This window comes from Melanotaenia boesemani, chromosome 14 (assembly GCF_017639745.1).
Source record: "Melanotaenia boesemani isolate fMelBoe1 chromosome 14, fMelBoe1.pri, whole genome shotgun sequence".
NCBI lineage: Eukaryota > Metazoa > Chordata > Actinopteri > Atheriniformes > Melanotaeniidae > Melanotaenia > Melanotaenia boesemani.
The window spans coordinates 34095380-34107709 of record NC_055695.1 but is presented as its reverse complement, the minus strand read 5'-3'; the positions used below and the strand labels follow the sequence as shown (position 1 = coordinate 34107709).

At 42.0% G+C, this 12330-nt stretch overlaps 2 protein-coding genes across 2 annotated transcripts in view; both read right to left on the bottom strand.

Annotated features, from left to right (window-relative positions):
* The window catches only part of dr1 (down-regulator of transcription 1), a 6219-nt gene extending 1573 nt beyond the window's left edge, over positions 1-4646 (bottom strand). The window contains exons 1-2 of the mRNA XM_042007056.1: positions 3761-4646; positions 3376-3539 (exon numbers count right to left, since the gene is read on the bottom strand). Of these exons, the coding sequence (XP_041862990.1) occupies positions 3376-3539; positions 3761-3980 (384 nt within the window). The 5' untranslated portion in view covers positions 3981-4646. The remainder of the gene's footprint in view (positions 1-3375; positions 3540-3760) is intronic.
* A 585-nt stretch (positions 4647-5231) lies between these two features.
* Positions 5232-12287, bottom strand: zgc:109982 (uncharacterized protein LOC553564 homolog). Its single transcript, XM_042007034.1, has 6 exons — positions 12050-12287; positions 6781-6942; positions 6489-6668; positions 6323-6416; positions 5697-5880; positions 5232-5580 (listed from the first exon to the last, which is right to left on the bottom strand). The coding sequence occupies exons 1-6, from the start codon at positions 12144-12146 to the stop codon at positions 5344-5346; spliced, it is 954 nt and encodes a 317-aa protein (XP_041862968.1). The 5' UTR covers positions 12147-12287; the 3' UTR covers positions 5232-5343.
* Positions 12288-12330: the final 43 nt, after the last annotated feature.

Here is a 12330-nt window from a genome sequence, read left to right as displayed (position 1 = left end):
CAACGTTCCTTTAAGGCAGTGGTCACCAGACTACGGCCCCCGGGCCGACTCCGGCCCGCCACCCCTTTTTGACCGGCCCCCAGCTGATATTTATAAAAAAATAATCATAAAAATGAACTGTTTACATTTGACGAATTTCCCACGCCTGTCATGCCTGAGATAGCAGCATCAGTCGGCAGACAGCGCATGCAGGATTCGAAGGATGAGAGGCGGGTTGGCGGCTCAACAGAACGTATTACTTCGCCAAACCGAGATCAACCGGACTGCTGTCCGAGCAAGCTACAAGGTCACTTACTAGCTACCCATGGAAAGCCGTTTATTGGTGGGGAATTTGTTAAGGAGTGTATCCTTGCTGTGGCCGAGGAAATGTGTCCCGACAAAAAGGATGCGCTCAACGCGGTGAGTCTCTCAGCAACTACTATTTTACTGGTTAGTTATTCAATTGCTCACATTATTATTTTAATCTTATTTTAATTTATTTATATTAATAGGCCTATTTGTTTGACCTTTATTAAATGCTGCGCAAAATTATTGTTTGTTAATTTCAACAGGCCTACCTACAATATACTTTGTACTTTTTCACTTTTGCCATTGTCAATCACCTCGACTAGGCAGATGTTTCTTATTTTGACAGCTTTGATGTTATTCTTATTAGAAAGTAAATAAATGGAATATCTGTGGTATTTCAAATCAAAACAAAGTGTGAAGACCTCAATTACTACTTTTAGAAAACACCAGTAAAGATAAACCAATAAACATCAAACCACTGCAATCTACTCCAGAATGAGCCACAGACATCGCCACTAGTCATCAATACTTGATTCCTTCAGTGGTTCTGGAACTGCATCCATTGAGGATCTTTGGTAGAAATTATGGTCTAATTTCCAGCATTTTAAAATAATAATGATCCCATTGGCCTGCTGGTGGTCATTCTGGTCTGGGTCATACAATTTTACGTTACAGCTGAGGTGGGACTGGCCCCCCATCATCATCCGGAACCATAATGTGGCCCCCAGGAAAAAAAGTTTGATTACCCCTGCTTTAAGGTGTTCCTCGATGGCGGCGCTGTAGCTCTGAACTTTCAGCACCATATCATCACACAGAACACGTCACACCTTTTTCCACAGCAGCGCCCTGGTGAGTCCACCACTGTTTCTACACCAAAACTGTTTTCTAAACCGCTTAGCGCCTTAAACGGTGGGAGACATGATTATAAAAGTCAGCGTGGTGACCTCCGAGCTGCCTTTGGCAGAGCCAGATCTGTGGTTATAGTACAGCAATAGAAAACAGAGCTGGTGATAGTAAAACTCCACGTGCCTACAACACGGTCCTCACACGTCAGCTTTTAATGTCCAAACATAAAGTTGCTGTTTTTATTATCTCATGGCTAATCTATTAAAAAACACATCCACGCCAACGCGTTTCAGCCTAAGGGGCCTTCATCAGGACAAGTGGCAAAATGTTTGTCTGGCAGCTTAATTCATGAATATATAGACAATCACCAGCAGCTGCTCTGTGTGGGCAGGTAGACGCTCACATGGTACCCATGACCTGCCAATGACACAGTCAGATTCTTTAAACAACAGGTTAACACAGCATAATATCACAAGATTCAACAGATATGTATAGAAACATCATTTATCTACTAAAAATAAATAGATATTGTTCATTTCTTCTTCAAGGAACCACAGATTAATCAGTTACATTACAGGACCATTACAAAACAGGAGAGAAGTCCAGTTCCCCATTCAAACCTGGTACTATGTCACTTTTAGTGTGTAAACCCAAAATGCTTCTCTTTGTAAGAGTTTTTAAGTCTGTCTCCACCTCTAATTGGCTTTTCTATATGCTCTATTCCAGATACCTTCAATGAATTACAGTTACCATGGTTAGCATCAAGATAGTGAACAGCCGTAGGATATTGTAGGTAGGGCTGGGCGATTAATTGATAAAATCGATAAATCGAATTTTCCATTTCTGGAGATTAATTCTTTTGAAAATCGGGATTTTTTTTCCGTAGTTAGTTAGCAGCAGACTTAGCCCTCCCTCCACACCAGAACGGTGTTTGTCTGACAGATTTTCAGTAAAGTGACCGTCACTCACGCCTGGGATTTAGCTGTACGTATAACTGCAGTGAGAAATGCTGCTCTCTACGAGATGCAGAAATCAACTTAACCCACAAACACTAGTTAAGAGACAACCTTCATCAGGGGAATTATTTCTGCAGTGGATCCTGTATGATAAGGATCCAGATGGAAAGAGATCACGGATGCATTGTGTCGCATATTTCAGTGTAAGATATGAAGTTGTTTATATGGTGGAAGAGCTATGACATTATATGCTTTATTTTTGCTAACATTCATCTATATAAACAAATGAATGTTTTTAATAAGTTTATTTATGTTTTGTAAAAGCAAAGGACAAAAAATCGATTAAAACTGGAAATCAGATTTGGTTATAAAAAATCGGAGATTTTATTTTTAGGCCATATCGCCCAGCCCTAATTGTAGGTTACCGGTTCTAATTGCATGTTTATGTTCAGCCAACCTTGCTTTTAATTTGCGCTTTGTTCTTCCAATAGAACAAATGAAAACTGAACTTATGGAAATACTTGGACATGCGAAAAATGAAGAATGGATTTCACAAAAAGAACGTGACTTCTTGGGCTGTAACTGCCCCAGACTTCCTATACGTGATGGTAGGGCTGCTCGACAATGGGAAAAATGATAATCATGATTATTTTGATTGAAATTGAGATCTCGATTATTTAACACGATTAGAGTTAAATCATACAGGGCAGGGAGAGACACTTGACTAACATGGAGACGAGATGGCAGTGATGCTGTTTGTCCAAAGTGGTGATGAGTTTCTTAAATCCAGGGTTGTTCACTGTGTTAAAAAATTTATGTTTGTTTATAACGTTTGTAATCTCTCTTGTTACTTTCTCTCTTGTTATTTTCAAGAAGGAGCAACGTCGCCTCCCGTGTGTCCAGCCCTTAACTGGAGAGGTGTTTGCGACTCGCGCTGAATAAAACTAAAGCAGTCGGGGCCGTGGGAGGAGTCTGCAGCAGAGCGCTGCAATGCCAGTGGTGCTCGATTTGCAACTAAAAAACAGCACAAGAGGAAACTGCGAAGGACAAAAATAATCGGATCGTTTAATTTTTATGATTGTTGAAAACCAAGATCGTAATTGTGATTAAAATTCGATTAATCACACAGCCCTACTTGATGGGCAACGACAAAGATTTTCTAAACCTCTGGTCTTTTTGCTCCAAAGTGACAGCATTCCCACCTTCAAGCTTTAACTGCTGCAGCCATCATAAACAAACAGAACAGCATGACATAAACTTATCAGGGTGACTCACTGGATCATACCTTAGCAAATAATTCTTGTTGTTGTCTGAGGAGCTCCTCTTCTGGGATGCCCAGGTTCTCCAGTCGGGAGCTGGCCTTCCTCCTCTTCAGAGCCACAGTTTTACACTCCTGCAGGACGTCTTTCACCTCCGTGATGTACGACCCGAAACCAAGGCTCTCTAGGGCTTCAGGGCGAAAACAAGACGTTTAATCATCAAATCAAATCAAGCTCATTTCTAAAGCAACACAATGTGCTCTGCATTATAGAAAACATGTATGCATAGTAAAATAAAACAAGCCTTCCCACACAAAAGTATATAACAAAGCTATTTAAAAACACCCACCTCACTGATGTCAGAATAAGGTCTTTCTGTGCTTTAACCTTTAAACACGGGTCGGTACTTACCGTTGATGACATGCTCGGGAGATATGGTCTTCTTCTCGGATTTGTTGCATATTTCGTTGGCTTCGGAGGAAATGAGGTGGATGAACTCTGTGCAGCAGTTAACAACCAGCTCCCTCGCGTCGTTGGCCACTCGTACGTTAGGAAGAGTTTCTTTAATCATCTTGTTGATAGCTGCTCTTGGGATGGTGAGGTCATCGTCGTTTCCAGAGGAGGAAGCCATCGTGGCACAAAAATACTTCAAAACATAAAAATAAAACTATAAAGAAAAGGGTATCCCCGCTTCTTGACAGCGCGATCAAAGGAGGATGCAGACGCTGAAAAGCCTCCTTAAATCCCTGGACGTAAAATTATAGCGTCCAGGTCAAAAGAACACAAGTTACAGATGATCCGCTTCTTCAAACTTAGCTTAACAAGCTAGCTGTTCCGTGCATGTGCTATTAAAAAAGGACTGATTATTCACAGGCGTCCTTATATGGAATTTGACCGAGAAGTGACGGTTACATAAACGTCCCAGCAAGTCAGAAAGACACAAAAACTTAAAATAATAATAATAAAAAAGTGTTTAACTAGCTAGCTACCGAGGTAGCTAGTTGTTACGGCCCCGTCGAGAGCAAGCCGGAGAGTAGAAGTCAGGCGAAAGCAGAGGCTGGGAGCACGGCTAAAGCTAAGCTAACAATGAACGCTCCCTTGTAAGAGCACCTGAAGCTTAGCATCACGTGGACCGCGTCTACAAAACAGTCATCACAACACCGTCGGTTGCTCCACCTAACATCCCGAAGCAGCCAAGAAACTGAAATAAACGTAAACTCACAGCAAGTTATTAGTGAATATATATGCTGGGTAACATTAGCTTAAATTTGGTCCGGATATTACGTCAAATAACGAGCCGGAAATCTTGTCCAAGAGCTGTTTAAAAGGAGGCTGAACGGGCTTCACTCCCACCTAGCGTCACTTGGAGGACATTTTTTTCCATATTATTATTTTGTATGTATTACGTTCAATTCTCAGATGAAATATGAGAAATAAATAAAAATCTTGAAAACATCCATATAGTTTAGCTGATTGTGGTGTAAGGATCAGATCTAATCCCAGATTAGGTTATGTGTATACCTTATGTAATCCAGTGTCACATAATATGTCACTAACAGAGCTTGTAGATACAGTAATGTAAATAATGAGTTTTTAATTTCATGCACGAGTCTTTAAAAGCACACAGAAGACCTCAGGGAGGGCTCTTCTGAATAATCTGAATTTTCTCATTTGATGTGTTGTTCATATTGTGTTAACGAGACATCTTTGTCCATTGCTGCAGCAAGGACTGCAACAGGCTTATGAAGTACTTAACAGAAGGATCAGACTCATAATGACAGGAGACAATTGTTGTTGCCACCTGAATATGCCAGACTGTGGTTCAAAAACAAACAGCAAGAGTTTACAGACTGAACATTTCCCACTATTCAGGAAGTTTCATTTATTTGTTTCAGCATTTACAACCGATGACAGAGAAGAAAAAGAGAAAAAAATGCTATATAACTACACATGGTTGAAAATTCCCCCCTCCAAAAGAGAAAACAAAAAACAGCTCAGTTGTTTTTGTCTTTTTCTAGGGTGAAACTCTTCCGACTTCTCCAACGCAGCAGCTTGAGGAAGTTCAGACTGGCGTTGAAGACCTTGTCATGTTCAAAGACCATTTTGTAAAATGTGTCAATAGGAAGGTCCCCATTGGGGTCAGCATACTTGAGTGTGGTCATCGGGGTGTAAAGCGTGTTTGTCTGATGACGGAAAGGGGGATTCTCCATGGTGATGATCTTGTGGGTATGCTAAGAGGAAAAACACAGGGCAGACATAAACCTTCTGACAGACACACATGATGTATGTTACGGGTGTTGGTGGCTGTGATGGGATGTAGCATGTTTGTAGGTGAATGAAGGTTTACCTCTGCTACATCCTCAGCAGTCTGCCCAAGGGTTTCAAAGATCTGTTTGTAGTTCTTCAGGTAGATGTTCGTGAACATGTCAGCAGTCACTTTGTCAGCTTTGCTGAGATCAGTCTTCAACCCCTCGTCATAAACCTTGCGCTCGAACTCCGTTATCACTGGACCCGGCTCTATGAGGCTGATGCTGAGGAAGAAGTGGAAGACATGGTCACACCACTTTTCTCAGGTAATAGACCACAAGATAACAAAAGACATTCCTCTGTTCCTCCAATCCTTTTTACCACCATGTTGCTTAGCTACACCCACTGATATTCACTTACTCATTGTTGCTGTGTTTAAACTTGCCTAAAAAACTGGGTGTGCTATGGTTGTTTTTTGGTATGATGTACTCTTACTACAGGATGTCCTGTAACACAGAGACAGCAGTGGATGTGTTGTGAAATAGGACTGCACAGATGTTTTGGATATGAAGAGTCAGGCTTACAGGTATTTTCCTGTTGGTGATGATAGAAGGAGGGATGTTCTCTCCTTAACTCTGCTTTATTGGCACATTTGGACTCTTACTGTAAAGCCTGTGGAAAATGAAATGTGAAGAGTTTCTGTGTTCTACAAAGGCAGCATCTTACTTCAGATTAAACCTCAAGGCCTGGACTGCTAAGCTTTCACAAAATCCTTCCACTGCAAACTTGGAAGCTGCATAGACGTCGTTGAATAAGATTCCTGAAACAGAAGGAAAACATTAAGAGCTGGTCTCACAAATGCACAGATGAAGAGCAGGCCAGCCATCCTCACCTTGAATGCCCATGACACTGCTGATGACCACAATATGGCCCTTCTTTCTCTTCTTCATGTCAGGAAGGACTTCTTTCAGTAATCGCACAAGCCCGAAGAAGTTAGTGTCCATCACAGTCTTCATCTCATCAAGAGACTGGCATTCAATGGGTCCAATCAGGCCCATCCCTGCATTACTTACTGTAAACCATTAATGATGAGGCGTGTTATCAGGTCATGCACTGCACAGCTGTTACCTGCTAAAACATTTATATACAAAGACAAAAATAATTGTTTTGGACTGCAGTCTTACTGAGAATGTCCACCGTGCGCTCAGGAAGGCTGTCCACGCAGGCTTTGATGGAGTCCTCATCACACACATCCAGCTGCTTGATCTCCAGGGTCCTGCCCAGCGTCCGACCTGCCGCCTCGACCAGCGGCTCAGCCTTGCTAAGGTTCCTCATGGTGGCGTAGACTACAAGCACACAACAGTCTCAGGTCTTTAGCTCATCAGGTCAAACTTTGCTTTCTGTCTCCAGAGTTTGGACGAGTCAAATGTGGAAAAACCCCCACAGTCCTGCAGATCTGCTAAGTCACCTTAAACTTAGTTGTTCTGCAGTGTTTTAGTCATTTTGATCAGAATACTATGAGAAAGTGGTGGACTGGTTACTGGGGGGGGCAGACTGACAGGTCTGTGGAGGAGAACAGAGACATCTTTCCAGACCTGCACGGATCACCAGCATCATTACACCAGAAGTTAATATTACAGTTGTTTCCTAATTATTCATCCTATTAAAACATTGACATGAAGCTGCACCCTTCTAGAAGAGAGTTAGTAAGACTGTTAACCCAATATTAGCATGAAGCTATGTAGCAGTGCTAATCTAGTTCTCTGCTAGCACTGAATTAGTTTTAAACTAATGTGGGGAAACCCTGTTATGTTTAGTTTTCAGTAAGTGTATTAAAGACCCACTCCAATGCTCATTTGGAACTATTTAAAATGTTCTCAGTGGTCTTTAAATTGTTATTATGAAGATTTTGGCAAAAATCACAAAACCTTTGGCCTTTTCCAGGGCTGCTTCTGCAGAGGACCAGTAGCTCATTAGCAATTTGCCTCTGAATTGTGGGCGGAGTCAGCTGCGCCAAGCATCACCTCACTCTATGCTATGTGCTGGCTCTGCAAGCTAGAGCATCAACCAATATTAGTGGTGCAAATAAAAAAAGGCATGTAACATAGGAGCTATGCTGACCCATGTCTTCCTGCAAACCAACGTGTGGTTTGTTATATTGACTGAGAAACCTAATCCATCGCTGTGATGGCCGCCTAGGCACCCACACACATTGAGCCCGGTCTAGTAACCTTTTTCTTCATTTCAGTTAATTCAGTACACATTTTATTTGTAATATTTACCATTTCTTTTATATTTCACATTTTTCTTAGCAAGTTTGGCAGGGGGGGGGGGGAGTTAACTGATTGGGTGCACACTTTTAGTTGACTCATTCTTGTCACCTTGTTAGTTTGGTTTATTTTCAGTTAATATGCATTTTCTTTGAGTTACTAGTTCCTGGGGAAGTTGCTGTGTGGGAGGCCCAAGCCTGCAAAGAGTCCCAGCTGAGGTGGATCTCCATTGATGAGGCTACAGCCTAATTAGGGGAGAAGGAGGTGTGCAGTCCGCCTGAACACATGTACAATAAGTTCTTTATTAATTTTTACCCATACAAACAGTTGCAATAACTTATACGTGCAATAGTGAACTGGGAATCTGTACCACCTCTACTGTGTGCAATGCTTGTTTATATTGTTTTATTTAACTTATCTTATTGTTATTATTGTTATATTTATTGCATTCTATTTGCCTCTATTTTGTGTGCTTTGTACTTGTTTATATTGTGTCTTGTGCTTGTCCTGCTTTACTGTTGGTGTTGTATTGCTGCTGGTACCCAAATTTCCCTGAGGGCTCTCTGAAGGGATTAATAAAGTATTTCTATTCTATTCTATTCTATTCTATTCTATTCTATTCTATTCTAATTGGACTCATCCATCTTGCAAAAAGATAGTGGGAGAGGGGTTTAGATTTTCTATTGTTTTGTATTACTTTATTTGTTCTTTATGTAGAAGTATGATTATTTAGATTACTGTTTCCCTAATAAGTTATGAACCTAAATTGTTTAAGTTCTGCTGTGAATTAGTTAAGTTTATTAAGTTAGCTGAAGATGGTTATGTTATGTATTTCCCTCTTGTGTCAAAATGGTCTGATCAGCCAGAGTATAAAGTTTCCCTTTTGTTTGTTAGGTCAGTTAGTTTTCAGTTCCTTATGTTGATGTTCTGTTTAGTTGACCTCTTTTATGGGCTCAGAACTTTTATTTAGGAATTTGTATTTTTGTTGTTTTTTTTGTAACATTAAATGTCAAAAGACTTTTTCTTTACAAAACCTCCTGTGCTCTTGTCATCCTTGGCCTCGGTCCCTCACAATCGCTCTCACAGCAAAGTTTTTAGGTAAATAATGAAAACTAACGTAATTAGCAACCCGCTACTGAACATACGTGTTAATCCACCATATCTTCATCCTCAGAGTCAGAACGGGCAGAGAGGGCGGGGCAGGAGCTTGTGGCCCCGCCCTGTGGGTTAATGACATGCAAAAGATGGTCTGTCAGAGCTCGCCTTTTTCTGCCTACATGTCAACTCAGTTCATCAAGCAGCCATTGATCCCCCTGCTACCAAACCCGGATCCAGTCTACCACCACCACCAGACAGCAGACCAGAACCGACCCCCCTACTAACACACCAGGATCCAGTCCACCACCACCACCAGACAGCAGACCAGAACCGACCCCCCTACTAACACACCAGGATCCAGTCCACCACCACCACCAGACAGCAGACCAGAACCGACCCCCCTACTACCACACCAGGATCCAGTCCACCACCACCACCAGACAGCAGACCAGAACCGACCCCCCTACTAACACACCAGGATCCAGTCCACCACCACCACCAGACAGCAGACCAGAACCGACCCCCCTACTAACACACCAGGATCCAGTCCACCACCACCACCAGACAGCAGACCAGAACCGACCCCCCTACTAACACACCAGGATCCAGTCCACCACCACCACCAGACAGCAGACCAGAACCGATCCCCCTACTAACACACCAGGATCCAGTCCACCACCACCACCAGACAGCAGACCAGAACCGACCCCCCTACTACCACACCAGGATCCAGTCCACCACCACCACCAGACAGCAGACCAGAACCGATCCCCCTACTACCACACCAGGATCCAGTCCACCACCACCACCAGACAGCAGACCAGAACCGACCCCCCTACTAACACACCAGGATCAAGTCTACCACCACCACCAGACAGCAGACCAGAACTGACCCCCCTACTAACACACCAGGATCAAGTCTACCACCACCACCAGACAGTAGACCAGAACTGACCCCCCTACTACCACACCAGGATCCAGTCTACCACCACCACCAGACAGTAGACCAGAACCGATCCCCTACTACCACACCAGGATCCACATATGGCTCCCCAAAACAACCACCATATCTTCACCTGCAAACGACCTGTATGAAGTCACTTCTAAACAATGAAATAATCACTGTCATAACGTATTAAAATAGAAGCACAAACTGTTTGATAACGTATTTGCTCTGGATGTGTCTGAATTATGTAAATTGTGTCTCCCTTTTATTATAAGAGGTAAATCCTGCTCCTCTGCTGTGTAACAACTGTTTACTAGCTATAGAGGCAGCAACTCAATGAAGGCTGAAATAAAAACATTTTAAAAGATCCATCACAAGATGATAACTGTTCTGTACAGAAAGCTTAAGTTTAGCTTAAGTTTCTGTAATTGCTGCAGAGTTCAACATCTTTTTAATATTCTCTTTCCAGGAAATATCTCAGTTGTTCCATCCTTTTGACTGTTCCTATTAATGAGGCACAACCCATGTTTACCATAGATGAGAAGACTGAAACGGAAGTTGCCACAATTATTATTTCATTAAACAGCTCTAAAGCTACTGATGACTGCGATCTGGATGTCAGTTTTATAAAAGAGCATAAAGATGCAATGAAACTGCCAATCACACATATGGTGAATTTGTTCATTAAATGCTCAGCGGTCCTAGCCACTTGGAAAGGGTGTGTGGTTAGTCCAATTTCCAAATCCATGGACAGATAAGATAAACAGATAAGCATAGCTACAGACCAATTAACATCTTGTATGTAATTAAAAAATAATAGAGAAATGGATTCCACACCCATCATTCAACAGAGGGCGCTCTCAGTGGGTCTGTAGAAGAAAACTAAAGGTTTCCTGGTTGTGTTGGTGCCGTATTTCTGGACATAAAGAAGGCGTTTGACACTGGTGACCACAAAATTCTTTTATCTAGCTAACACTTTTTTCAGAAAAGGAATAAACTGGATGACATCATATCTTACAAACAGAACGTAATGTGTTATGGTGTCAAATTGCCTTATTGGAAGTGTACTGTGGGAATCCCGCAAGGTTCCATACCAGGAACAGTTCTTTTTCACTTTACAGAACTGATCTTCCAGAAGCATGCAAAAACCCCCACATATGAGCGTATGCAGACGATGCGGCAATATATACCCCAGCAAAACATATGCAGGAAGCCGGCCAAATTCTTCCATCTGAGTTGGCCCAAGTTCGAGATTGGCTCACATGCTGTGGTGTTTTATAGAGTACCGTTTTTCAAACTGGTCTCTCACAACTGAAACCACATTCAGACAAATAGAATCAATATATAATAGAGCATTATAAATATTGGCCAGAAAACCAGTTTCATATCACTACTGTCACATTCTGGACACATATACTCTTCTGAGTTTTGACAACTTTAAATACTTTAAATTTGCTTGTACTATATACAAAATACTACACCGACTTGCACCACAACCATTAAGGGAATTCATAAAACGGAAATCTCCCACCGGCAGAGCCATCAGGTCCGTGGTTAGAGGAGACTGTGACATATCCTGGAGATGCACCACCTTCGTGTAGTCTGTAATCCTCATGTAGTAGGGGGCTGTAACATTTGGAACAGAGTACTGCTTACCATAAGAGAATGCCTCACATATAATACCTTCCAGACTCAAACTGAAACTGGCTTAAATCAAATCAACATTGTACTCATTGAATGTGCATGATGCATGTTTCCTACCATGAGCCAGGATCATCTAATGGCCGCACTTCATTAACAAGAGATGCTTTAACCATATAAATAACTGTCTTATTTTCATCATGATCACATTTTTTCTGTTTCTGAGCTTCATGACAACCTGCCCATGCGCCGATGTCCTGTAATGTGTGAAATGAGGTATTATGTATAGGTCTAAGATTATTCATTTTTATGTCAGCATTTTACACCTTGCCCAGGCACAACAGTTGAAAATGAGCTCTATAGCTAACACTGACAAATTTACAGTAATGTTCATCAATGTGTACTGTCCCTGTCAAATAAAATAATAAATAAATAAATAAAAATTATCTCAGCAGCTGTCGACCACAACCAGTTTAGAGAAAACCTTTAAAAGTTTACCCATGAACCTCTTCTTCTCATCTTTAGCGATGCGAGTAGCCAGAGCGAGGCCGATCCCGGAGGAGCAGCCTGTGATGAGTACCACCTTCTGGCTCATTGTTGTCGGTTGGTGTTTTTCTTGCAGGTGCAGCAGTGGAGAATGAAAGTGGACAAAGAAGGGCGGTACAAGGCAACATGAGGCTCTTTAAGCCCACTGCTTAATCCACTGGCCTGCAACTCAGCAGAAGCCTTGTGCTCATGGCCTGAAGATTAGCGTGAAGTGTGGCCTTCGTACAGTGCTG